Source organism: Sylvia atricapilla, chromosome 14 (genome assembly GCF_009819655.1).
Source record: "Sylvia atricapilla isolate bSylAtr1 chromosome 14, bSylAtr1.pri, whole genome shotgun sequence".
Lineage (NCBI taxonomy): Eukaryota > Metazoa > Chordata > Aves > Passeriformes > Sylviidae > Sylvia > Sylvia atricapilla.
The window spans coordinates 4,398,210-4,419,710 of record NC_089153.1 but is presented as its reverse complement, the minus strand read 5'-3'; the positions used below and the strand labels follow the sequence as shown (position 1 = coordinate 4,419,710).

Here is a 21,501-nt window from a genome sequence, read left to right as displayed (position 1 = left end):
CCAGACACAGAGACACCAGGTTAAGTAACAGTGGTGAAGCAAGCTTGATGTGAACAGACCTCAGATCTCTTTCAAGAATGAAGGATATACTTTACATCCTGGAGTTTGATTTATAAGTCTGCAGATGACTGAGACTTGGCTCTTCAGAATAATTAGCACTGCACAGCACAAAGTGTTCAAAGCACAGTGCCTGTTGACTTTTGCTGCAGCTGTGAGTCCTCAACACTTCTGAATGTCTCAGCTGAGTCAGCCAGAACCCGAGATTACATCACCAGTGACCACCCAAGAAAAGTCTGTGCAAGTCACTCGCCCAGAATCAAATAATAAAATCATTGGCAAGAAGAGACACAGCCCAGTTCTCTGAACAGCATTAATGATATTATCTTCCCCACAGTTCCCATTTTACAATTTTCCTGGTTCTGCAATGAGTGAGCAGACCCTATCTATACACACAGGCTCCCTCCCTGCACATCCCTGTATCCCTGGACAACAAGACGAATCCAAGCTTTCAACAGCAGTAGGAGACTGTGCTGTTGTTGAAGTGAATACCACCACAAATATACACAAAAACTTTGAATGACGACTGCAGCTACAAACATTAACTTTAGCATTTTCTAATTTATTTCTTTTACTTTAAAAAATATTTGTTTAATTTAGTGGCCTCGAACCCCAAAGCTGAAATTACTAATTCCATCACTAGGAAACACAAGTGTACCAGAAGTATGAGTCCCAGGCCCCTGTAGGGCGCTCTAACTGGGAGAGCAGAAGTGCAAACAGGAGCTCCCTGTGCAGTTTACCAGTGAATGTGGATAGTCCCTAATGCAGGGACCACAGATTGTTGCTGGGTTTCCCAAGCACAGGGTGAGGAGGCAGGAAGGCTCTCCAAGGTAAATGTGCTTTCTGATGGGAAGAGATTCTTTGGCTCTACGTTTCCCTGTGTCCCTCTGTCCTGTCCCCACAGCCTGCCCAGCCCCATGTCCCAGCCCTCCTGCCACATCCCCAGTCCACCCTACATAGCTGGTGTCCACTGCCACCAAGCTCAGGTCACACCACCAAATATTCTTTACTTTCTCAGACTCTCTTGGCTCACCCTGTCTCAATTTTCTTTGTTCCCAATTCTTCTCCTCATGTGTTTGGTTGTTTCCTCATTTGAGTTCACCCTTCTTTTCCCATCAGCTTCTGTACTGGGCTCAGCTTGTTTACAATCTCTGAAGCATCTGTCCCAACCACAATCTAGTCTCTAGCTTTAGCAAATAATTAATTCCTTATTTTAAGGGATCTGAGGACCCTTCAGAGAAGGAGCACCCAGCGCCAGTGGTTGCTGCTCCAGGATCTGCCTGTCCAGGCATTACCAGGCACAAGCATCCTCTGGCAGCAGCAGGGGGGCTGTATCCTGCTTTTGGAGGGCTGTGCCCTCAGGAAGGACTTGCACCAAGTGTTATCAAACACAAAGGCACAAGTGGTAGTACCTACACTACTGTTTTAAGGTGTACAAAATTCTCAAGCCAAGAGCTGCCCAGAATTCATATCCTAAAATATAGCCTTGCTTGCAGTGACCAATCAAAAATGAGTGCATCAGTGTGAGGCAGACAAACAACCAGCATGAAAACTTCATTCTAAAGAAGGGGCAGAGGAAGAGTGTTGTGAGGTGGGAAAAGATTCACAGGGAGTTACTGATACCTGTCCTGACTGGGAGGCATCAAACAAATGCAGCAGGCAGCAAATACTGCTTGAAACACTACAACCAGGACATTTACATCCAGTGCCCACATCTGCACGTGCAGGAAAGCTGTCCTTGGGCTGATTTATGCCAGGGCATCACTAATGACTGAGAAAGGATCTATACAGCCCATGTCCTGAGCCAAGAGAGCTGCTACAGGTATTTGTCACAACACCACCCTGCCAGGCTCCCCCAGCTGGTTCCAGGTCTCTGCTCTCCCCTGGCTTTGCTGGCTCTGTGGGCTGAGCTGTCATTCAGTCTCAGAGGTGCTGGCTGCAAGGCTGTGATCAAGTCTGAGCAGAAAAACATTCCTTGGAGACTTTGTCTGCTCTCAGTGTGTTGATCATCCCTCCTTCCCCACACCTCTCCAGCCTCACACCCATTCTGCACTCACACCACGGTCCATATTTACCTTGCACGCATTTTCTCTCACCCTTTCTAAATAACTGCAATCTCTCCTTTTACTGGAGATGCTGAAGCAATGTAGTGGCATGGCTCTTTTGTTCATGCACCAGCAAACCACCACACCATATGCATTTCAATATTTCTTTTCAGTAAATGCCTCCAGGTGCATCATGACTTTTGTTTTCACCCAAGCAGTCACGCAAAACTTTTCTGTGCTTATTCTCATGTGCTTCTCTATGACACAAACTGTTCATTTCTCCTCTGAAAAGCAAAACAGAACCACTTTGTAAGCAGACAATCTTTTGTAACACGCAGCACACAGTCTGTATTCCTCAGCTTCAATTTCTCATAACTCATTTTTCCTCAGTCAATTTGGCTGCTGCTGTCAGCTCCCAACTGAACAAGAAGCTTTATAAAATACCAAATTGCATTCTCTACATTCTTGCTACCTATTTTATGAAATTATGAAAAAAGCAAGTCTGGGATACAGATTTCTAGCTTTCCTAAATTGGTTACTTAATATCAAACATTCTTGTAATGAAGTCCTTCACCTCGAGGAGTAATAGAGTTACACAACAGACTTCTTAGTCATATGTGGCAGAGGGAAAATTAGCATCATATGATGCTTATGTCCCATGACAAGGGAATTTCCTGGTTTGTGATGGGTTTTTATCAACAAAAACAGTTTTAGGACTTGTTGGCAGCTTTGTCAGAGAAGGTTCTGTCTACCCATGCTAATGAAGAAAGGTAGGAAAGTTGAATAAAAGATCTTTAATTAATACTGAAACAGAGTGAAGCGTAGGTCACCTTTAATAACTGTGTTAGAGCAACAGCTGTGTGTTTCATTTTTATAGAAGAGTTTCTGCATCAAGGGTTCTTACCAGAGCAATTTGGCTTACAAGAAAATACTGACTTAAGGGCAAATACAAGAACTACTTGAATTCAAAGTTCCTTGGGGTTCTTATGGCCACAGCATTAGGACATGGATCTGCTGGAGCAAGTCCAGAGGAGGCCACACAGACAATGAGAGGGCTGGAGCCCCTCTGCTACTGAGAAAGGCTGAGAGAGCTGTGGGTGGTCATCCTGGAGAAGAAAAGGCTCTGGGAAAACCTAAAGCCCCTTGCAGTGCCTAAAGGGGCTCCAGGAGAGCTGGAAAGGGATGTTGGACAAGGGTCTGGAGTGACAGGACAAGAGGAAATGGCTTAAAACTGCCAGAGATCAGTGTTCGATGGGATATTGGGAAGAAATTCCTTCCTGTGAAGGTGGAGAGGTCCTGGCACAGGTTGTCCAGAGAAGCTGTGGCTGCACCATCCTTGCGAGTGTCCAAGGCCAGGTTGGATGGAATGTGGAGCAACTTGGAATAGTGGAAGATGTCCCTGCCCATGGTAGATGGTCTTTAGGATTGCTTCCAACCCAGAACATTCCATGATCTTCTGAATTTATGCTTTATGATGCTGAATTTTGCTGTGTACCAGTATTTCTACAGAAACAAGAAACTGGATGAGTCCAGTGGCCATACAAATATTTGAATTTATACTGTATAGACTGCAAGAGCTGGCTGGATGTCAGAAAACTCTGTATGACAAGAACCTAAATAGGAAAAGAATTGATCTGCACTCCCTGTGGACTAACCACAAGCAAAATGGTTTAATATAACAGTATTTCAGGACCACAGTAGTATTAAGTCAGGGACACTGAAATAGATGGCTCCAATTCCTAAAGGTAGTAAAGGCAAACAAGTCTGTAAAACCAGCATGTGATTCCACAACACAAGTCACAAAACTGTTAAAGAACTAGAAATAACAGTGTGGAAGACAAGACATAGAAGGTAAAATCAGCAGGGACAATGTGCTCTGATGTTCTAATTCATTACAAATGCATCCTGCCAAGCTAAAAAGACATGCCTCCATCTCATGGGGAAATCACTGATTAGAAATAAGAAAGGACTGTGTCTTTTCATTTACGGACTACAGAACTGCAATTCTGGGTTTGTGAAATGTAAACACAATCTGAACTTAAGGCACCAAGAACTTTATCTTTCTTTCAGGTAGGACAGTACCAAACTATCTTAATTTACATTTAAAAATGGCTTGAGCCCTTAGATCAAAAGATCAAATCAAAGAGGACAATTATGATCCTGTTTTACACCACAACGATATGGACTCCAAGATTCAGAAGGCTGAAAATGACTCCTTTATTTTTGGGATGTGTCTCTCTTTTATACTATTCTGCACAGACCAATTTGATTGGTGAAACAAAGGCAAACCTCTTCATTCTTTAATCACATTGGTCAGACCAGAGGGACATCAAGAAGTCGTCCCTCCTAGGGAGAAGGAATGAGTAACATACATACAGTTACAAAAATATTTCTCCTGTTTACAGAAAATTCCCTGAGAAAAGAATTTCAGAAAACCAGAACACCTCAGGCACAGAACCAGGGCTACACAGCTACAACACACCCGACAACTACTTAGAACAGTTTTTAAAACACGTGCTTTTCTTCCACATGGCGGGCCGTCAAATGGAATAAAAATGGAGAGACACTGAAAAGATCTGTACATTAGACTGGCACTTACATTTCCCAAATGTCCTCTGGGAGGTTGGCTGGGATCTCTGTCAGGCCCCTTCCCCGACAATCCACGACGTTGTTGCTGCAGGTGCAGGCAGAGGGGCAGGAGATGGAACTGGCGCTGCACGACGGGGGCTCAGACTGGGGACCTGAGACACAAGGAAAACGTTAAATGGCCTTAAAAAATGATTGTGAGAGATTTTAACAACAAAATACTTCAGGCTCTGAATTTTGCACATCCTCTTACTATACAAGGTAATAATTTATTTGCAAGTGAATATAATATTCTACAAACCAACTGCAGAGAAAACATGTAAAAGGATACTGTGTTCTTATTTCCTCCTCAGTCTCCACTCTATCAATCTCTTTCCCTCATGAACACTTCATGCTCACCCATATCAATTCATTCAGAGTTTTTCAAATTAAGCTTTAGGATCAAGTAGTATTTCCAAAAGTTACATTTGCCTAGAAGTTTCCATTATACAAACACTTCTTGAGTACTTTTACATACTGAGAGAAGACTCTCATCAGCGATGACTTATGCTTTTGAAACAAGGCAGCCTGTTATGGCATGAAGACTGGGAATATAAAGATAGTTTTTTTAAGATTAGACAATGCAGTTATGGAAACTTGAAAAGAATTCCGAAAAACATGAGTTCAAACCTTCAAACCCTTGCTTAAGCTAGACACAAAGACACAAAGCTACACACACAGCAAAGGTGTAGCATGAGGACATTGCTCTATACAAATTATAGTCAATACATTAGATTCAGGCTTAATTAAGTGTCATTACATTTTTTTGAAACTGTAGCAATTATGTCAATTTTACTCAAATGGTTATGATTCCTACATTTAAAGTTTTGATATATGCATACATTTAGCCATAGATAAAATGGGTTTGCTATGCTAATTGAGGTTATCAAGATGTAGCAGTTATTGGTTTATTTATAGTGAGTCCTATTCCAAAGTACACGGAACACAAGGAAGCCTCTATCTTTATGCTGAGATACAGATGGCTAAATGGAAAGGCTTGTGCTGGTAAGAAGTGACAAAAACCGTAAAAGATTGGCCTTTTGGGTGGAAAAATAAATACATCAGAGTTGTCAAAACACAAATACGTACAAAATTGTGAAAAAATTATTCACGAAGCTGTACATTCTTGGGGTTTGTCTTCGAAAAGACACATGATGGATACTTTAATGAATTCTAACTACAGGTGAAAAAAAGTTTTAAAAAAATTATTTGCACCAACTTGTAATCCAATGTTCATCAGGACAATTATAAATTTCATAAAAGTGCAACATTTCTATAAATTTCCTCTCTTGATTTATGCCTCCGTACTTGCTTGGCTTAGCTCTTAACTCTGCACAGCAGTGTCAGCTTGTATAGAACGCTACACATATCCCTGCTTTCACCACCTTGTAAACAGCACAGAAAGTAAATATTGGAAAAAGATTCCAGTGGCATCTCTAAGTGTCATTATTTTCAAAGGCAAATACACTTTGAAAGGACATCAGCTGAAAACTTCTGCAGGTGACTTTACATTTGCAGAGGGAGCCCTCCTGGAAAGCAAAACACAATTACTGTGGAATCATTTCTTCCATTAGAAAGGTGTTGAATTCTGATGGGAGTTAATTTCAATTTGTCTGAGTTTCTGTAAGTTCAAGCATGCTGTCATCCTCTATAAATATTATTTTGTAACCAGGGCTGACAGAACTGCCTTATACTAAAATACAATGTAGAGTTTCAGGATAAGATCACCATTTCAATTGCGGGCAAACATTGCCAAATTCAAACACTGGGTTTGAAATATTTTTATTGGCTGATCACCTGACTTTCTATCAGGACACCAGATGAAAACTCTGGGTTTCACAGCACTCTGTTTTAAACATAGCTCTCATTGCTGTTAATCAGAGTGACTCACTTGTGGCAGTCCAGACTTCAGAGCACCAATCCAGGCAACCAGAAGTTAGATTTTAAGTAGTGATCATCGAGAAATAAATGGATCTCACAGGAAATTTGTGCATGGGCAGGGGTCAAATACATTCTTTATAACAATGGGCAGCTGCTTCCACCATGAGATGATCCTAATGATCCCTTCTCTTTGCTAAAATACCCTCTCATTTAAACTCCACTCTCCAACCCCTTTGACAGCGGCAGGTAAGCAGCTTTCCATCAACAGTCTTTCATCTCAAGACAGAGACCATTTCAGTGTCACCTTGAAGAATCATCTGGGCTAAAAACTACTGTAAAAAGAATTCAGTAATGTAATTAAAATCTAAATCCATATGCGTATATGGTCCAAAGAAACAAATTCATATTTATCAAGCCACCCTGAACTTTGGCTTGTTCCAGTTTCAAAATCTTCTTATTGGTTTAACACCATCTATACATGTGACCAACCCTGCATTTAACACAGTAGTTAAGTGGTAGCTACTTGAACTAAACACAAAAAACCAATGTCACTAATTAAACATGTACATGTTTAACAGGCAGGACAAGCAGCTCTCCTGGGTTTGTTCTCTGGCCATAGAAATGCAGGGCACACATACCACCCTTGTCAATTAACAGAATTCCTACAAAACTGACAGAAACCTGCACAACAGCACTGCCAGCTTTGTCTTTCATGGAGTCTAAGGTTTTTGTAGGATTTTAACTGTGACTACTTCCAAAAGGAGTTTATATTGCCTCAGAATGCACACAGCCCTCTGCTGTGTTTGTATAAGAACAAGAGGTTTGTTCTTGGACCTGATCATCTACATTTTACATTTTCTTTTTGTCTGCCTACCCTGTGGTACAATGGCCAAAATAAAATGAAGGACAAGTGAGTGCAAACGAGGACTGCAAGCCTTTAGGGATAGGAGAAATTATCAAATTAGGAAGAAACTTCAGAGCAATCCTTGTTCTCTGGGAGGCAGAAAGTTGGCAACAAGGTCAAAGCTTCGACACAACCATTACCATCTCCACATCTGATGTGTTTTCTGAAGAGGCTTTGTAGCAGGGGAAAAATCTATTTTGCACAGTTATAACACCACAACACAGTTATAACATCACTGTGGGTTGGAGAAGCAGCACTACACTCCCTTTTTGTTAGGGAACAGCATCAAAAAAGCTGATGTGCTAACAGCTGGAGCTCTAAGAGTCTGTGCTGACACCACTGCATCTACACCAACAGCAGAAAGTTCAGTGGAGCTCAGCTCAGCACCTCCCCAGTTTGGGGATACAGCATTGCAGAGTGCTGGGAAAGGCAGGGCATGCAAGGGGAGACTGGATGAAGCAGTCTGAACAGGGAGAAAAGACAGAACCAAGTCTCAGTGGAACAAAAAGCAGGTACCAGCAGTAGAATCAGAGAAGGCTGGGAAAGACCTCCAAGACCACTGAGTCCAGCCATCAGCCCAGCACTGCCAGCTTCAACAAGCATCTAAACCAGGTCCCCAAGCATCACAAGCACATTTCTTTCTTCTTCATGAGCAAAAGTAATCTACACCGCAGGTTTCTGAGATTTTTAATGATAAAAAAGACTTCGTGTATAAATTGCTATTATCCTGATGAAATGCTTTTGCTTATGTTTTTTTCTTGGCAAAGAACAGAATACTGTTACTGCATATGCACACTCAACAGGCATCTAGCACATATTCCATCAGCTCTCACACAAAAAATCATCTGTTAAGGTGAATGTTTCTTGAATAACATTAGAAACAGAATTTCAAATCTGATTTGAATTTAATAGTCCCACTTCAATGAGGATCCATTGTTTGCAGATCTACAGAATTAAAGCACAAAAACCCCCAATCCATATAATCAGTTAAATGTTTGTATTGTTGTGGAGAACTGTTTAAAAAAAGACTGGTTAAGAAAACAAGTCTAAGTAGGCTATGGAATATAAAGTCATTAAAACTTGGCTATGACTTTCATAGGTTTGTAGAGTACAAGCATAGAGATGATCAACACAGCCTCTAAAGGATATTTCGAAATCTAAAAATGAATTTCCCCTTTGCTGCCAATACTTCTTCAAAAGAAAAGATACAGAAAAGACAGAAATACTTCAAGATTTCTCTTTGTCCTTCACTAAGTGCAGTAAACTCCTTACAGTGTGGCTGCAGCAAAAGGAAATGGCCACAGACAAATCAACTGCATTTACATTATTCCCCTTCTGAAGTTGTTCTCACAATCTGTCATCTTCCCATGGCAGATTTTTTGTAATACACAGCAGCCCTAGTTCACCATGTTAATTATATTTTTCTCTGAGATAAGAATCATCAACTCAATCATACATTTTGCTTAAAGAAAACCATGAACAAAATGTGGAAGCCAGGGTAGGAGCATGATTAACAAAAATTACTGCGCTGTTTTTTTACCTGATGCAGTGGAATGACAGTGTCAATAATTATGGTAGTCAATATCTGCCACCACTTTAATTTACAGTCCCAGACTATGGGTTAGGGGAAAAGGGGAAAGAGAGGGGAGACTTAGGGCCCAGAAGTTTACAGAGATAGCAGATGCTTTTTTCAAGTAAGTCCCTCATTTGCCTCTTTTAAAAGCACCAAACAGAATAATATTACAATTAGAATAGAATTGTTAGGGTGAATAAATGGACAGTTTAAATGTCACAGGCATATAAAATAAATTTTGCAATTACCAAATAAACTAAATAATCTCATTAGCCCTGACACCCAATTCCAGCACACTAAGCAGTGTGTTTTATTACCTCCTCACCTATCCAATCACCTCTGCAGCAGTTCTTTTTCACCAGCAAAATGTTATTTGTAAGACATGTTAATGGATTTTAAGATAAATCTGACAGGACTTCCTGGTTAAAAACCTGTGCTGACTTTACATCATTTAAAGTTTATCAGACACAAAATTATTGATCAATAAACAAAACACTACAAGTATTGCAGATCCATGGATATAGTACGACCTTTTTGGCTGTAATTAAATAACCCATTGGAAGTTCTGACCGTGCTGGGATATCTGAAATCAATTCCTGCTGCATGAGCCATAGTTTGCACTAGATTCCCAGTGATATGAACTAATTTATTCCAAAACACCTAAAGCAGATGTTGCTCCTGCTTGACGTCTGCAACCCAGTTTAAAGGGACATTTGAGCACAGAGTCCTGCAGAGGGAGATGGGCAAGGGACCCACAACTGACCATATGCAAAATTAACATTCCTTATCGAGGGCAAATATTCCTCTAATGGACAAAATTTGTACAAATTTGTTTATCCTACACAAATGCTCAGCAAATGTTTAAAGCAAATATTTCCATCTACGGTTGTTCAACAGCTATTTGCTGAGCACAGCTTTAAGATTTATGATTAGTAACTTAAGCCTCTAATTGATGTTAATACCACTGAGTTCATGGTATGCAAAAACTTGCCAGTCATGAATATTCATTATTTCATTCAAGTTCTCTGCTTTGCTGAACGTTCCCAAAGAGTAAATTTATCTGTTAAAAATTCATGGCACATAAGCACAACAGTTCTGTGAGGCAAAAGTCAACACTAATCAGTTTACAAATAAATATCAAGGAATAAAACTGGAAATATCCAACTACACTGAAAGGAAGGTCTGGCTTAATGAATAAGGCCTACTTTATTCTACAAAATCCTACTTAGTTTTACAATCTATCAGTAAAGTAACACCATTGAAAATCAGACCTTACTTCACACTGCCTTATCCTAAAAGCACTAACATTGCAATTATTTAATTAATAATAATAGCACTGCAATTATATGGAATACTGCTAAGAAAAATGAACAACAGTAGAACAAAGCAGCAGCCTCAATTATAACAACCGAGGTTGAAGGGGTGAATTTGTTCTTCTGAAGGATTAATAAAACAGAACCCGTGAGACAATAAAGTCTATAAAACTATGACAAAAGTGTTTTTCTTTTAGGGAAATTTATTTCACCTAAGCCTCCCAAAGGAGGGGTTGAAAAGTCACATTATCTCTTATGCCCTGTGTCCACTTTGAGTCTTTCAAGGTCTTTCTCTAGCCCTATCAACACAGGCATGTTCACCTTAAAGCAGGCAGAACTTCATTTTCCAACTACTGCACCACACGGAAGGCTGCTACTGTGCATTTGGTTCTCTGTTTTGGACACTGCCTGCTCTTCCAAAGACTAAACAAATTCTAACAGAGCTTCTTAAAAGATGTAGTGCTCCTGCAGCTCAAATGGTGCCCATGCACAGTCATCTCATCAAAGCCAAGTCCACAATTTTTATCAGCACTCTTGAAGGTGCGTATCAAGTGACATTTAAAAATAGGTCCAGAAATAATGCAGTGAACTTATAAATATATTCAAGCATAAAAATGAAGAGGAACATAAATTATTTAAGTGAAAGGATGCCACCTGCACAAGGTTAAAAGATAGATAATGGTCATGATCAATTGTGAGCCTGTGAAGGGAGTATAGTTCCAAACAGGTGATCCATCGTGGACTGTTCCATGATGAAGTTTGATAAAGTTATGGAAGGAATAGAAATACTTTAAGACTACTCAGTCCTTGGGCTTTGATTTACTGCTATTTGAAAAGGAGTTTTAAATGCTACATGATTTTGTTTGCTTGCACGTTTGTCTTTGCTTCTGCCCCCCCATCTGCATCCTGCTGCAGCAAGCACGGGGCTGTCCCTGCCTTGGCACAAAGCTGCTCTCTTCAGGAGCAGGAGGAGGGTGGGATTCATTCCAGGCAGAGGCATTACAGATTGACACAGCCATTCGGAGATGGCAGACACAGTGGGACATGTCTCCTGACAATGACATCCAAGGGCTCCAGTCTGGTCATGAGCTTCCCCATGGACAGATCTGGAGGGAGGAAATGCTTTTTTCCAGGTCAGCAGGTAAGAACTGAAGAGTGAGTCAACCTTCCCTGGGCTGCCTTGGGATTCCACGGACCAGATTCTTTGGCATTTGGAGCATGCTAAAGAAGGCAGGGAAAATAATGCCAGGGAACATGCTAAGGAAGGCAGGGACAGGCTGGGGTTGCTGCCTCTGGTCTTTTGCAAGAGGCCCCTGGTAAATTCAAGCTCTTCAAGGTGTCTGGAAATTACAGAGTAGAATTCTTACAGATCTTTAGAGCTAAACATGTTAGCCTGCAATTCCAAGGAGTAAATTCAACAAGCCAGGAGATCCCTTCAGTTTAGCTGTGGGGTGTGAGGAGACAGACGGAGATGGTGCTGAAGTCAGTCTTGCCCTGGATATATTGCAGCTGTGTTAATATCCAAGTGTGGGAACAGCCTTGCCCTCACAGCTATGGGGCTGATAAAGAGTGAGTTAGCTGCGTGGGAGTTAGTTGGGGTCTGCTGGCTGTGCAAGGAACAGAAAAGGTAAGGTGCTGTATGCAGGACAGACAGGGTTAGGGGGCAGTGATAGGGATGGGAAGGAGTGAGCTGGAACTGCAGGAGACAAAGAGCCAGAGCTGTGTGGAGCTACCCTTGGGAGACTACAGAGAAAAGGTATGGACGACTTTTAGATAACAAGGTGCTGATGCTTGAAGCCTTCAGATGTTTTACTGAAGTACTCTGAGTGTCATGACCAACCACAATGGGGTGTTGGTGCCAGCTCTGCCAGGGAAGCTGCTCTGGGAACAGGCCAGGGCAGTTCTGTCTGCTTCCACTGGGCTCCACAGCTGAGCCTCCCCCTGCAGCTCCTGGTGCCTCTGTCTGAGTGCACTGAGAAAGGGCAGAGGGGAGCCAGGCAGTGAGGGAAAAGCTGTGAGAAACAGCCCTGGGAGCAGCCAAGTCAGAGAAAGGGACGGAAGGAGGTGCTGGAGCAGATCCTGGTTTCACCTCAGTGCTGTGACGAGGGAGACTGTGAGCAGTCAACACCACAGGTGTAATGCCACTCTACAACATCACTAATTTCACCATCCATAAAGCAGAAATTCACACAAACCTGGTGTTGACTGTATGCAACTTTGCCTTTGTCCTCCATTAATTTCTGCAGTTACTTTATAAGCAGCTCTATGCTTCCTTTCATTACTCTTATTAATTGTGTATCCATAAATGAGCTGCCAATCATACACATGTATTAATCAGAAAAAGTCTACAGATTTCATGCAAGGCTTCTCCACATACTCAAAGTCAACCCTGTTCCCCTGTATTTACCAGGACTGCTCTCTGGGAAACAGCCCCAAGCACAGCTGTGGTACTGCCACGAAGCATTTTTCTTCTGTACCAAAACACTACCAAAGTAACTACTCATAAAAAAAACCACCAGCTTTGGACATTAACATAAAAGCTAATCTTGTTATTATTTTTACAGCAACAGTTCAAAAGCTCAGTGGCTGAATAATTATACCACAACCTGCCATCATTAAATAAGCATTAAAGGGCTATACATACTGCTCTGGGGAAAAGAGAGTTCCAGAAAAAAAGGCTAATTATACTGAAAGGTAAGACATCATTTTCAGTAATAAAACTAAATTTACTGTAATTAAAAGCCAATTTTCAGCTTTGGTCTTTAAAGAAATATTAAGTGCTGTAATAAATACATATTTATCCTTCAGATTCACAAGATGGTCCCCCAAATGAAAAACACCATATGTGGCATCTTACATACTAAGCAAGTCAAGAAGTAAATTCCTATGCTATGAAACACCATCACTGCTAGTGCTAGAGTAAATTTAGATTTGTAATAAGAAACTTCATGGAAACAAAACAAACAAACTGATAAATAGTATCTCTCCAAATTTCCTATACAATTTCATTTGAGGAGCAACTAACAAATGCATAATACTGAAATGTTTCTTCTTATTAAATGTTAATGAAAGTTTGTGGTAGAAAATTGTAACAGGAGGTAAAAATTCCATCAGCATTCCACAAAAATTTCCCAAGATCCAATTAAAATCTCAAGTTTTGCCAAAAGGCTTTAAAAGTCAGACACACTTCAAATCCTGCCTGCACTCCATTGTAAGAGCACTTACTGGGTTTGTGGATGGTCACAAACAGCAAGAACAGTGAGAAAAGAGCTGCCACCATCTAAAGTGACTCAGAGATCACCCTTTAGGAAAGAGCTCACAGTGGGATGAAGTGGTTAAGGTCCCTTCTAAGAGCAGTAAAAGAGCGGTACAATGGGGGTGTCCCACAAGGCAGAAAGTGACCATTCACACACACACACAGGTCTCCTCCTCTTCCTCTCACACTGCTTATCCTGCTCGTCAGAAACGAGGGCCACTGGCAGCTCATCTGCATTAACAGGGAGAGACTGCTCCTCAGGAGCCACTGCCCTCAACCATGCAAGACCTGCATCCCCAGCAAGACCTGCATCCCTGGCAAAAACCGCATCACCAGCAAAACCCGCACCACCAATAAAACTGGCATCCCTGGCAAAACCTGCATCCCCAGCAGACAGCCCCTGCCCATGTGGCTCCCAGGAGCACCACTGCCCTGTGCTGGCAGTGTCCCCTGCCCATGCACACACACCCTGCAGGGTGTTTTAACCAGGAGCCCATGGGGGCGTTCCCTCCCCACGCACTTTTCCTTTGGCATCTCCTGAACGCTCTCATTGAGATGCTCAGCCTGAGGAGGGCTATTTTATTAGCTACTTGCTGTTGGTTGTCTCCTCAGCAACGTGCTATGAAGTTATCAGGAAATGGAGCAAGACAATCTCCTGAGTTCCGTGGTCTGGCCACAGTAACAGTTATGTTTGAAGACTGTTTGACTTCACCCAAACAAATAAATCTGCTTCCTTATTAGGGCTTCCAGTCTGCATGAAGCAGCAGGAAGCTAACATGTTTTCCTCCTTATTATACCTCAGCTGCAGTCTCACCACATGAATCAGAAAATCCAGATCTTCGACTGAGATTCGGGTCAATCCAGTGTTTTCTCAAAATCAGCATCAGTTTACTTAGCCAGAAAACACTTGGCTGTGGTAATAATTTCTCTCTTGAGTCAATATCAGACTGAAATTTAAGTCTTATAGTCCAAATTATGAATCTTGATTTTCTTTACATTCTTTGAGACTGTCAGAATGGAAACTAAGGATCAAGACTCAAAGAAAATTATTTCTAATACAAAAAGACAACATTGTATGAATCCACCTTCCTTCTCCTACAATGCATGTTTCATTATTAAAGAAAAATATCTTAGGAAAGTACTAAAAATCACATATTTTAGGCTTACAAATTTCATCAATTCTTAGAAATATCAGTCTCTGGTCTAGCCTAAGAAATCTTACCCAATCTTCATACTCCAGAGTAAACACTGTCCACCATCAAGCTACTGGCCAAAATTAGAATAGATCTGGTCAGCAGTGCAGTATGCCACAGATCACAGCATGAGGCACAATTCTCCTGTTTATATGCACAGATATTCTCATGTATATACTTAGGAAAACCAGAACAACTCATCACTGCAAAAAAAATTCCAAATGGGGTCATTGGCTTCTGCAGAGAGAGCCTTGAAAAAAGCAAGGTGCTGCTGATGGCATAACTTCATGAACCCACTGCCTTGTTTGCAAAGATTTACAGCTGTTGCAGGTGAGAAAACACATAATAACTTGACATAACTGATCAATATGTAAACTAATCTCAACTTCAGTAAGTAAGGAGCAGGTAGAAGAAAAATCAAAGAGCCGTAATAAAACTTACATGAGAGGAAAATGAAATAAAATTACTATCATAAGGAGGTCAGATGAGGACGAGACAGACAAATAGGCAGAGAGACAGAGAGAATGTGTTTGAGAGACACAGAGAAGGAGAAACCAGTCCAACAGTGAAACATCTGAGCATAGGAAGGAAGCTGGGTTTGGTCCAGGCAAAGATGGGAAGGCTCTAAGAGGTACTAAGCATAAGCCAACCCCCCCCAGATGCTTTACTGCTGCCTAAGGGAATATAAAAATTAACACCTCCCAAAGACCAGAATACAGGTAGTATTTCAACTGACACTGTCTTTGCTCAGTGAACTGTTTTCTTGTCACAGCAGTGTGGCAATGAATGGCAAAGCTATGGTGGAGAGAGGAAAAATAAATACATCCTGCTACCTATGTGAAAGGGATCATGCTACCTGTGTGAAATACACCCTCTATCCATGTAAATACACCCCTCTATCCATGTAAATACACCCCTCTATCCATGTGAAATACACCCCTCTATCCATGTGAAATACACCCTCAATCCATGTGAAATACACCCTCTATCCATCTGAAATACACCCTCTATCCATGTAAAATACACCCTCTATCCATGTGAAACACAACCTGGTATCTTTGTGCAGCACATCAACAAGGGGCTCATCCTCTGATGCCACAGAATTTCACCTTCTTCCCATCCCACCTTGTAGGAGACCTCCTCTTCAAAGGCATCTCAGAGCTCCATGACCAACAGTGCAAGAGGAGGAGCCTGTTTGGAGATTTCTCCAGAACAGATGGCCTGGCAGGCAAAGGCCCAGGAAGGCTACTCTGTCAGAGGTGGCTCTGGAGGAGAGATTCTCCCGCAAGGAGGGGACAGCTTGCTGAAGGAGCCAGCCAGAAGGCCCTGCTGGGTGACTGGAGTGCCAGCAGCACCTGGTCCTCTCCTCTGATGATGAGGAACCGTCTAGTCCCAGCCCCACTCTGTCCCTGACCCTTCCCCTCCTCAGTAACACAAATCCAACCAGACGTATTTCCAAACCTATCTCCGGGAACTGTGCACTGTTGAATCCTGCACACCTTCACCTCCAGCTCTGAGCCAAATGCTCCAACAAGAGAAACCTGGAACAGCTTCTCCCCTGCTCACAGGTGACCTTCAGGCATCATTTGAATCAGTTTTTTTATCATTTGTAAGAACGAGCTGAACGACGTTTTTTAAAGACTGACACACAGGTTACACAGGTATGACTCAGTTTACCTTGATATACCTGCACATAAGTGACTTCAGCAAGATTATCTGGAGAGACTTTGCACCTAAGGCAAACACTATGGTGCAGGACACATCCACAGGGAACCTGGCAATTTGGGTTCTATTTATGGCACTTCTCTATCATTGTTTCAGTTCTTCTTTTCACACGTGGCATGCAGCATTCAAAATCTGTTTCCAAAGAAACATTTCTCATAAAACTCTAAAACATCACTATTCTTGCGTAAGGTTCACAGAATAAAGAGGAGTCAGTTTTTCAGCGTTGTGTTTCTTCTTTCCCCTTATTATGATTCTACTCTTTCTCCTCTGAAGCATCCAGCAGCACCAGGTTTGAACTGGAATGCTCTGATGAAGCCCATTTCACAAGTAAAGGAAAAGCTGAGGCTTTTTTTGCTGCTGTGTGGGATTCCCACCGCAATAAAAACACAAGTGCTTGAGATTCTCAACCTGTACTTCAACAGAGTGCACAACAGTCACCACTTTGTATTTCAGCTCTTCCTACCTGGGATGCAAAGGCAGCTCTCCCTGCCAGCTGGGGGCTGGTTACAGTAACTCACATAACTTCTATAAAATTCCTTTGCAGAGGGACAAGTTCAATTCACTCTTCACTGCCTGTCCTAGACTGACTTCATAGTCACACATTAACAAATTATGCTGTAAAATCAGGTATAAGAACTGTAATGGGGAGAAGGGAAGATTTATATCCTCTTTAAACTAGCTGTCCATGTAGGCTTTTATCAAACCAGCATGTACTAAGCTGAGTTCACAGCTAAATCCACCACTAAAATGAGCTCTCCAAATGAATTTCTTTTTCAGTACATTTCATTTCATTTCCCAAATGAGAGTTACTGGGATACAGTTGATGGACTGTCTCACTGAAACTTTCTTTCCTTGAATTTTCATGATTTTGTATTTTTTACAAAAGCAGGCAAATCTTGAGAGAACGCCTATATCCTTTTGGTCCAACAGGGAACTGCTAAAGACCCTGTCACTTTTAGAAGTCATAGTCTGCACAGACAACCCCATTTAAATGAGTTCTGCTCACATTACATTTCTCATTCAGCAATTATTATCTCTTCTCCTGACTTAAACAACTCATTTTCCTCTACTTCACTGTATCATAAATCCAAATAGCTGAACTCATGCTCCATCTGAAACTTCATTTCATGAGAGGGGAAAAAAAAAAAAAAAAGCTGTGGTTGCCTCTTTGGTAAAATTAGCTTCTGCTAATGGCTTCATTCATTTATCCATTTGTTTTATCCTTCCTCTCCCAAGACTGTTAAATTCCTAAACTTCTTCTTTAGTTAAACTTTTAATGCAACTTATGAGATATTCTGCCTATCATCTCCACTACAGTGTAGGAGCTGCTCAGCATTCTGAAATACCATGTCTCCATGAGCACCATGCACAACTTCATTTTCCACATGCCATTACATTTCTGCACACCTTTGGGCTGGGCATTAATTAACCATGGCTGAGTGGGCTCAAACATTTCTTCTTTAAATGCAACTGTTTCTCTTACTTTTTCACATGTAAATGGTATGACAGAAAAAAGGCATTCTTAAAACATCACTGGCACAAACAGTTCTGCTGTATTTCCACAGCCAATCCATGTCCCCATGGGATAAAGCTCTGGGGCCCACAGGCTGGGAGAGATAAGGAACAAAACAGCGAAAGACTTGCAGTCTATCAAGGTTCAGACTCACATCATCTCCATAATGTCACAAGTCTCCTGTGTCACCATGGGCTGCAAAACTACCTCCAAACTTGTATCTGGTGTCTTTTTTTTCCCACAGTCTACACATTGCCATGCTGCTCCTCCACCACATCCATCCTTTTAACCCAACTCAGCGATTTCTTTTTCCACTTTTTGTCTTTTTTCTCTTTTGCTCTTTTTCTCCTCCTTTTAGGAAAATGTATTTCTATCCTACTAGAGCCAAGTGCAGCTCCAGGGACTTGATGAATAGGCCCAACATACAGACTCATGATTTGTGAGTATCATCAGCCCCATTTATCAGCGTGGAAACTTGTACAACAGCAAAGTGCACTGGCTCCCTAAGAATCCCTGTTTCAGTCCCTGGGATAAAATCTGCTCCTCGTGTTCTAAAGTCAAATCATTTGTCAACAGACTCAGATTTGCATTTTCTATTTCCTTTCTTTTGTATTCCAGTCAGCTGTGGAGCTCTTCCCTTGAGAAATACCAAATTATCCACAGTTAATTGATTTCTTATGTTGATATCATTGGCAGTGTTAAAGCAGTAGAAGTAATTTGAGAACCTAAATGTTAACTGGGATCCAATAACTCTCACAAAGCCGAAAAAACCAACAATTTCATCTCCTCCCATACAGTTTAGCAACGATGAAAACTAACAGGATTGCCGCTGTCTGCATTCAAACGCGACACAACCATTTTCCAGGCTGGCTTTTTTTTATATGGCAACAGTGATATGAGATAGATAAAGGAACAGATAAAGGCAAGATAATTAGAAGCATTACCAGAGCAGACAAAGTCCTTCTTCTGCACCTCGGCCACGAGGAAGCCGCGCAGGCCGACGGGCGCCAGGCAGAAGGTGAACTGGCCGATGGTGCGGCGCTGGCGCAGCCAGTCCGACAGCCAGGCCAGGTGGCAGTCACAGTGCAGGAAGTTGGAGTGCAGCCGCCTGCAGAACACACAGCAAACAAACCCAGCGTTACTGGGGGCTAAACAAAAACCAAAAGCCCCAAAGGACAAAACAAAACCCCACAAAGAGCCATCAACTGCCAGCCTGCCCTGCTCCCTGCTGCCATTTCAGCAGGACCACTGTAGGTTCTTGCCTAGAGATGAGTCATTGACTGTCCTCACTGCCATGGGATGTTACGCAAAGGTCAGACACAAATTTGTGCTATTATCTGTAATGTTTTCAAAAAATTAAGTTTAGTAATGATCCAGCTACAGCTGACCATTCTAGACACAAAAATACGAGGAATTTCAGACTGCATCACCTAATCACTTTATGATTTCATGTCAGAAAGAACTGCGTGGATGTGGTATCAATGAGTGGATGGCTTATTAAACGTGAAGCCCAGGCTGAAGAACAAGATGATGAGTGATTCTTCCCTCTTCTCTGTCCTTTGGGGAGAGGTGGAGAGAAAGAACCTCTCCACATTAGCTCAGTTGGTTGGAGCATGCTGTTAATAAAACCAAGGTTGTGGGTCTGATCCCCATATGGGCCATTCACCGAAGATTTGGATTGGAAGACTTATGGATCCCTTCCAATTCAGAATATTCTGGGAAAAGACAGGCAAAATAAAACTTCAGAGGCTACCGATACCATTTCTGTTCCTGTGTTGCCTGTACAAGTTCATCAATGCTCTTTCTCCTGGAGTAATTTAACCCAAGTATAAAGGATCTAGACAGGCATTTTCAGCTCGTGAAAGATCCACTCATGGGCAGCTCCATGCCCAGCCTGTTCCATGCCTAGCACCAAGCACCTGCAGAACCATTATCACATCTGCAAAATGATGACGGGTTCAGGGAACGAATCTGGCCATTTAAATAGCTACCAAACTTTAGGTCAAAACAAAAGTCCAGGACATTAATTCATTCCTGTAATGACTCATGCATTTGCAGTGTTGCACCAAATGAAATGATGAACCAGATTAAAAATCCTGTCAGAAATGGTTAGACAAAGCATTATTCACTAATATTACAGGCACACAATTGCTGTGCACCAGATTTAGCCTTGTCCATCCTCCAAAGAAATGAAATGTCTGTCTGTGAGCTGTCCTTACAGCACAGCAGCAGCTCAGCTCAGCTCAGCAGTGGCGTCCAGGCTGACAGTCCCCAGATTTGTATGTCTGGGGTGGACAGCCACAATAAAGAAAAAAATATCCCCAGAAATCTGGAACTGAGAGTTTATCCTGTAGAGATGGAAAGCACTAATCTCCTGGGAGTACTGTAAAATGTAATTGTTCTACAAGGATGGCTGGAAGACCCTGAGCTTAGGGATTGCGAAGCTCTTTAATTGAAGCAGCAGTCAGTTAGATTTCTAGTAAAAAGCCTGGCTGTTATGAACCATCAATCTGCCTTTTTGTTGAGGAACAAATAAATACATAAATATAATCTAGCCAGAAATCATCCTATGTAAGAATTTGCTGTAACCTAACAGAGTCAGTTTTTCATTTAAGTCCTCAGAGTCCCATCCTTCCCACCACAGCAGTCAACAATGGATCACCTTCCTTCTGGAACTGAGCTCATCCCATGCCATTCCCTGCACCCCTGTATGCAAGCAGGAGTGAGAAAAGCACAATTTCACTAAAAGGGTCAGGGTTAGGCAGTTTTCCAGTTCTGTGAAACTAGAGGGTTATTGTTCCTTCACTAAATTGATTTATCTGGGGTTTAGGGGCTCCTGTTTCAGCAGGGCAAACCACCAGCTCTCTGCCTCAGCAGAGCCCTCCTCGTCATTATCTCATTTTGGCACAGCTACTCCATCGTTTGCTTTAGAAAGATCATTAAGAGACCCTATCTTAACAAAGCAGCCTATCAGAGTATATTTTTGATAATTATATTAATAAATACAGCCTCAAGAACACTTTTCAACATACTTCAAAAGCATTATAAACCAATTCCCTGGGAACACAAAAACCACTGAAGTACTTTCACACATTTACATTTTTACCCTTAAATAAAATAATTAAAAGAAATAATGTAATTACATGTCTCAGCAGTAATTCACAGATGCAGAGACAACAGGACACTTACCATTAAGCAAATAGGTAGAGGGAACATGCTTTATCATAAATAAAGCTGTTTCAAGCAAAGGAAAGCAGATCAATAAAAACTAATTCCTGTCACTTCCAATCAAGGCTAAAAATCAATGAAACCCAAGAACAGAAAAAACAGTTAACTAAAAATCTTAGCACAGAAGAGCATATTTTAGTAAAGAATTCTTCAATGTCTTCAAATGCTTCAAAACTTCCTGGCATTTT

At 41.6% G+C, this 21,501-nt stretch overlaps 1 protein-coding gene across 3 annotated transcripts in view; it reads right to left on the bottom strand.

The window, feature by feature from the left end:
- SLIT3 (slit guidance ligand 3) overlaps positions 1 to 21,501 on the bottom strand; it is a 471,665-nt gene that overhangs the window by 164,556 nt on the left and 285,608 nt on the right. For all 3 annotated transcript variants that reach the window (XM_066328946.1, XM_066328944.1, XM_066328945.1), the window contains exons 8-9: positions 19,030 to 19,193; positions 4,702 to 4,843 (exon numbers count right to left, since the gene is read on the bottom strand). In XM_066328946.1, the coding sequence (XP_066185043.1) occupies positions 4,702 to 4,843; positions 19,030 to 19,193 (306 nt within the window). The remainder of the gene's footprint in view (positions 1 to 4,701; positions 4,844 to 19,029; positions 19,194 to 21,501) is intronic.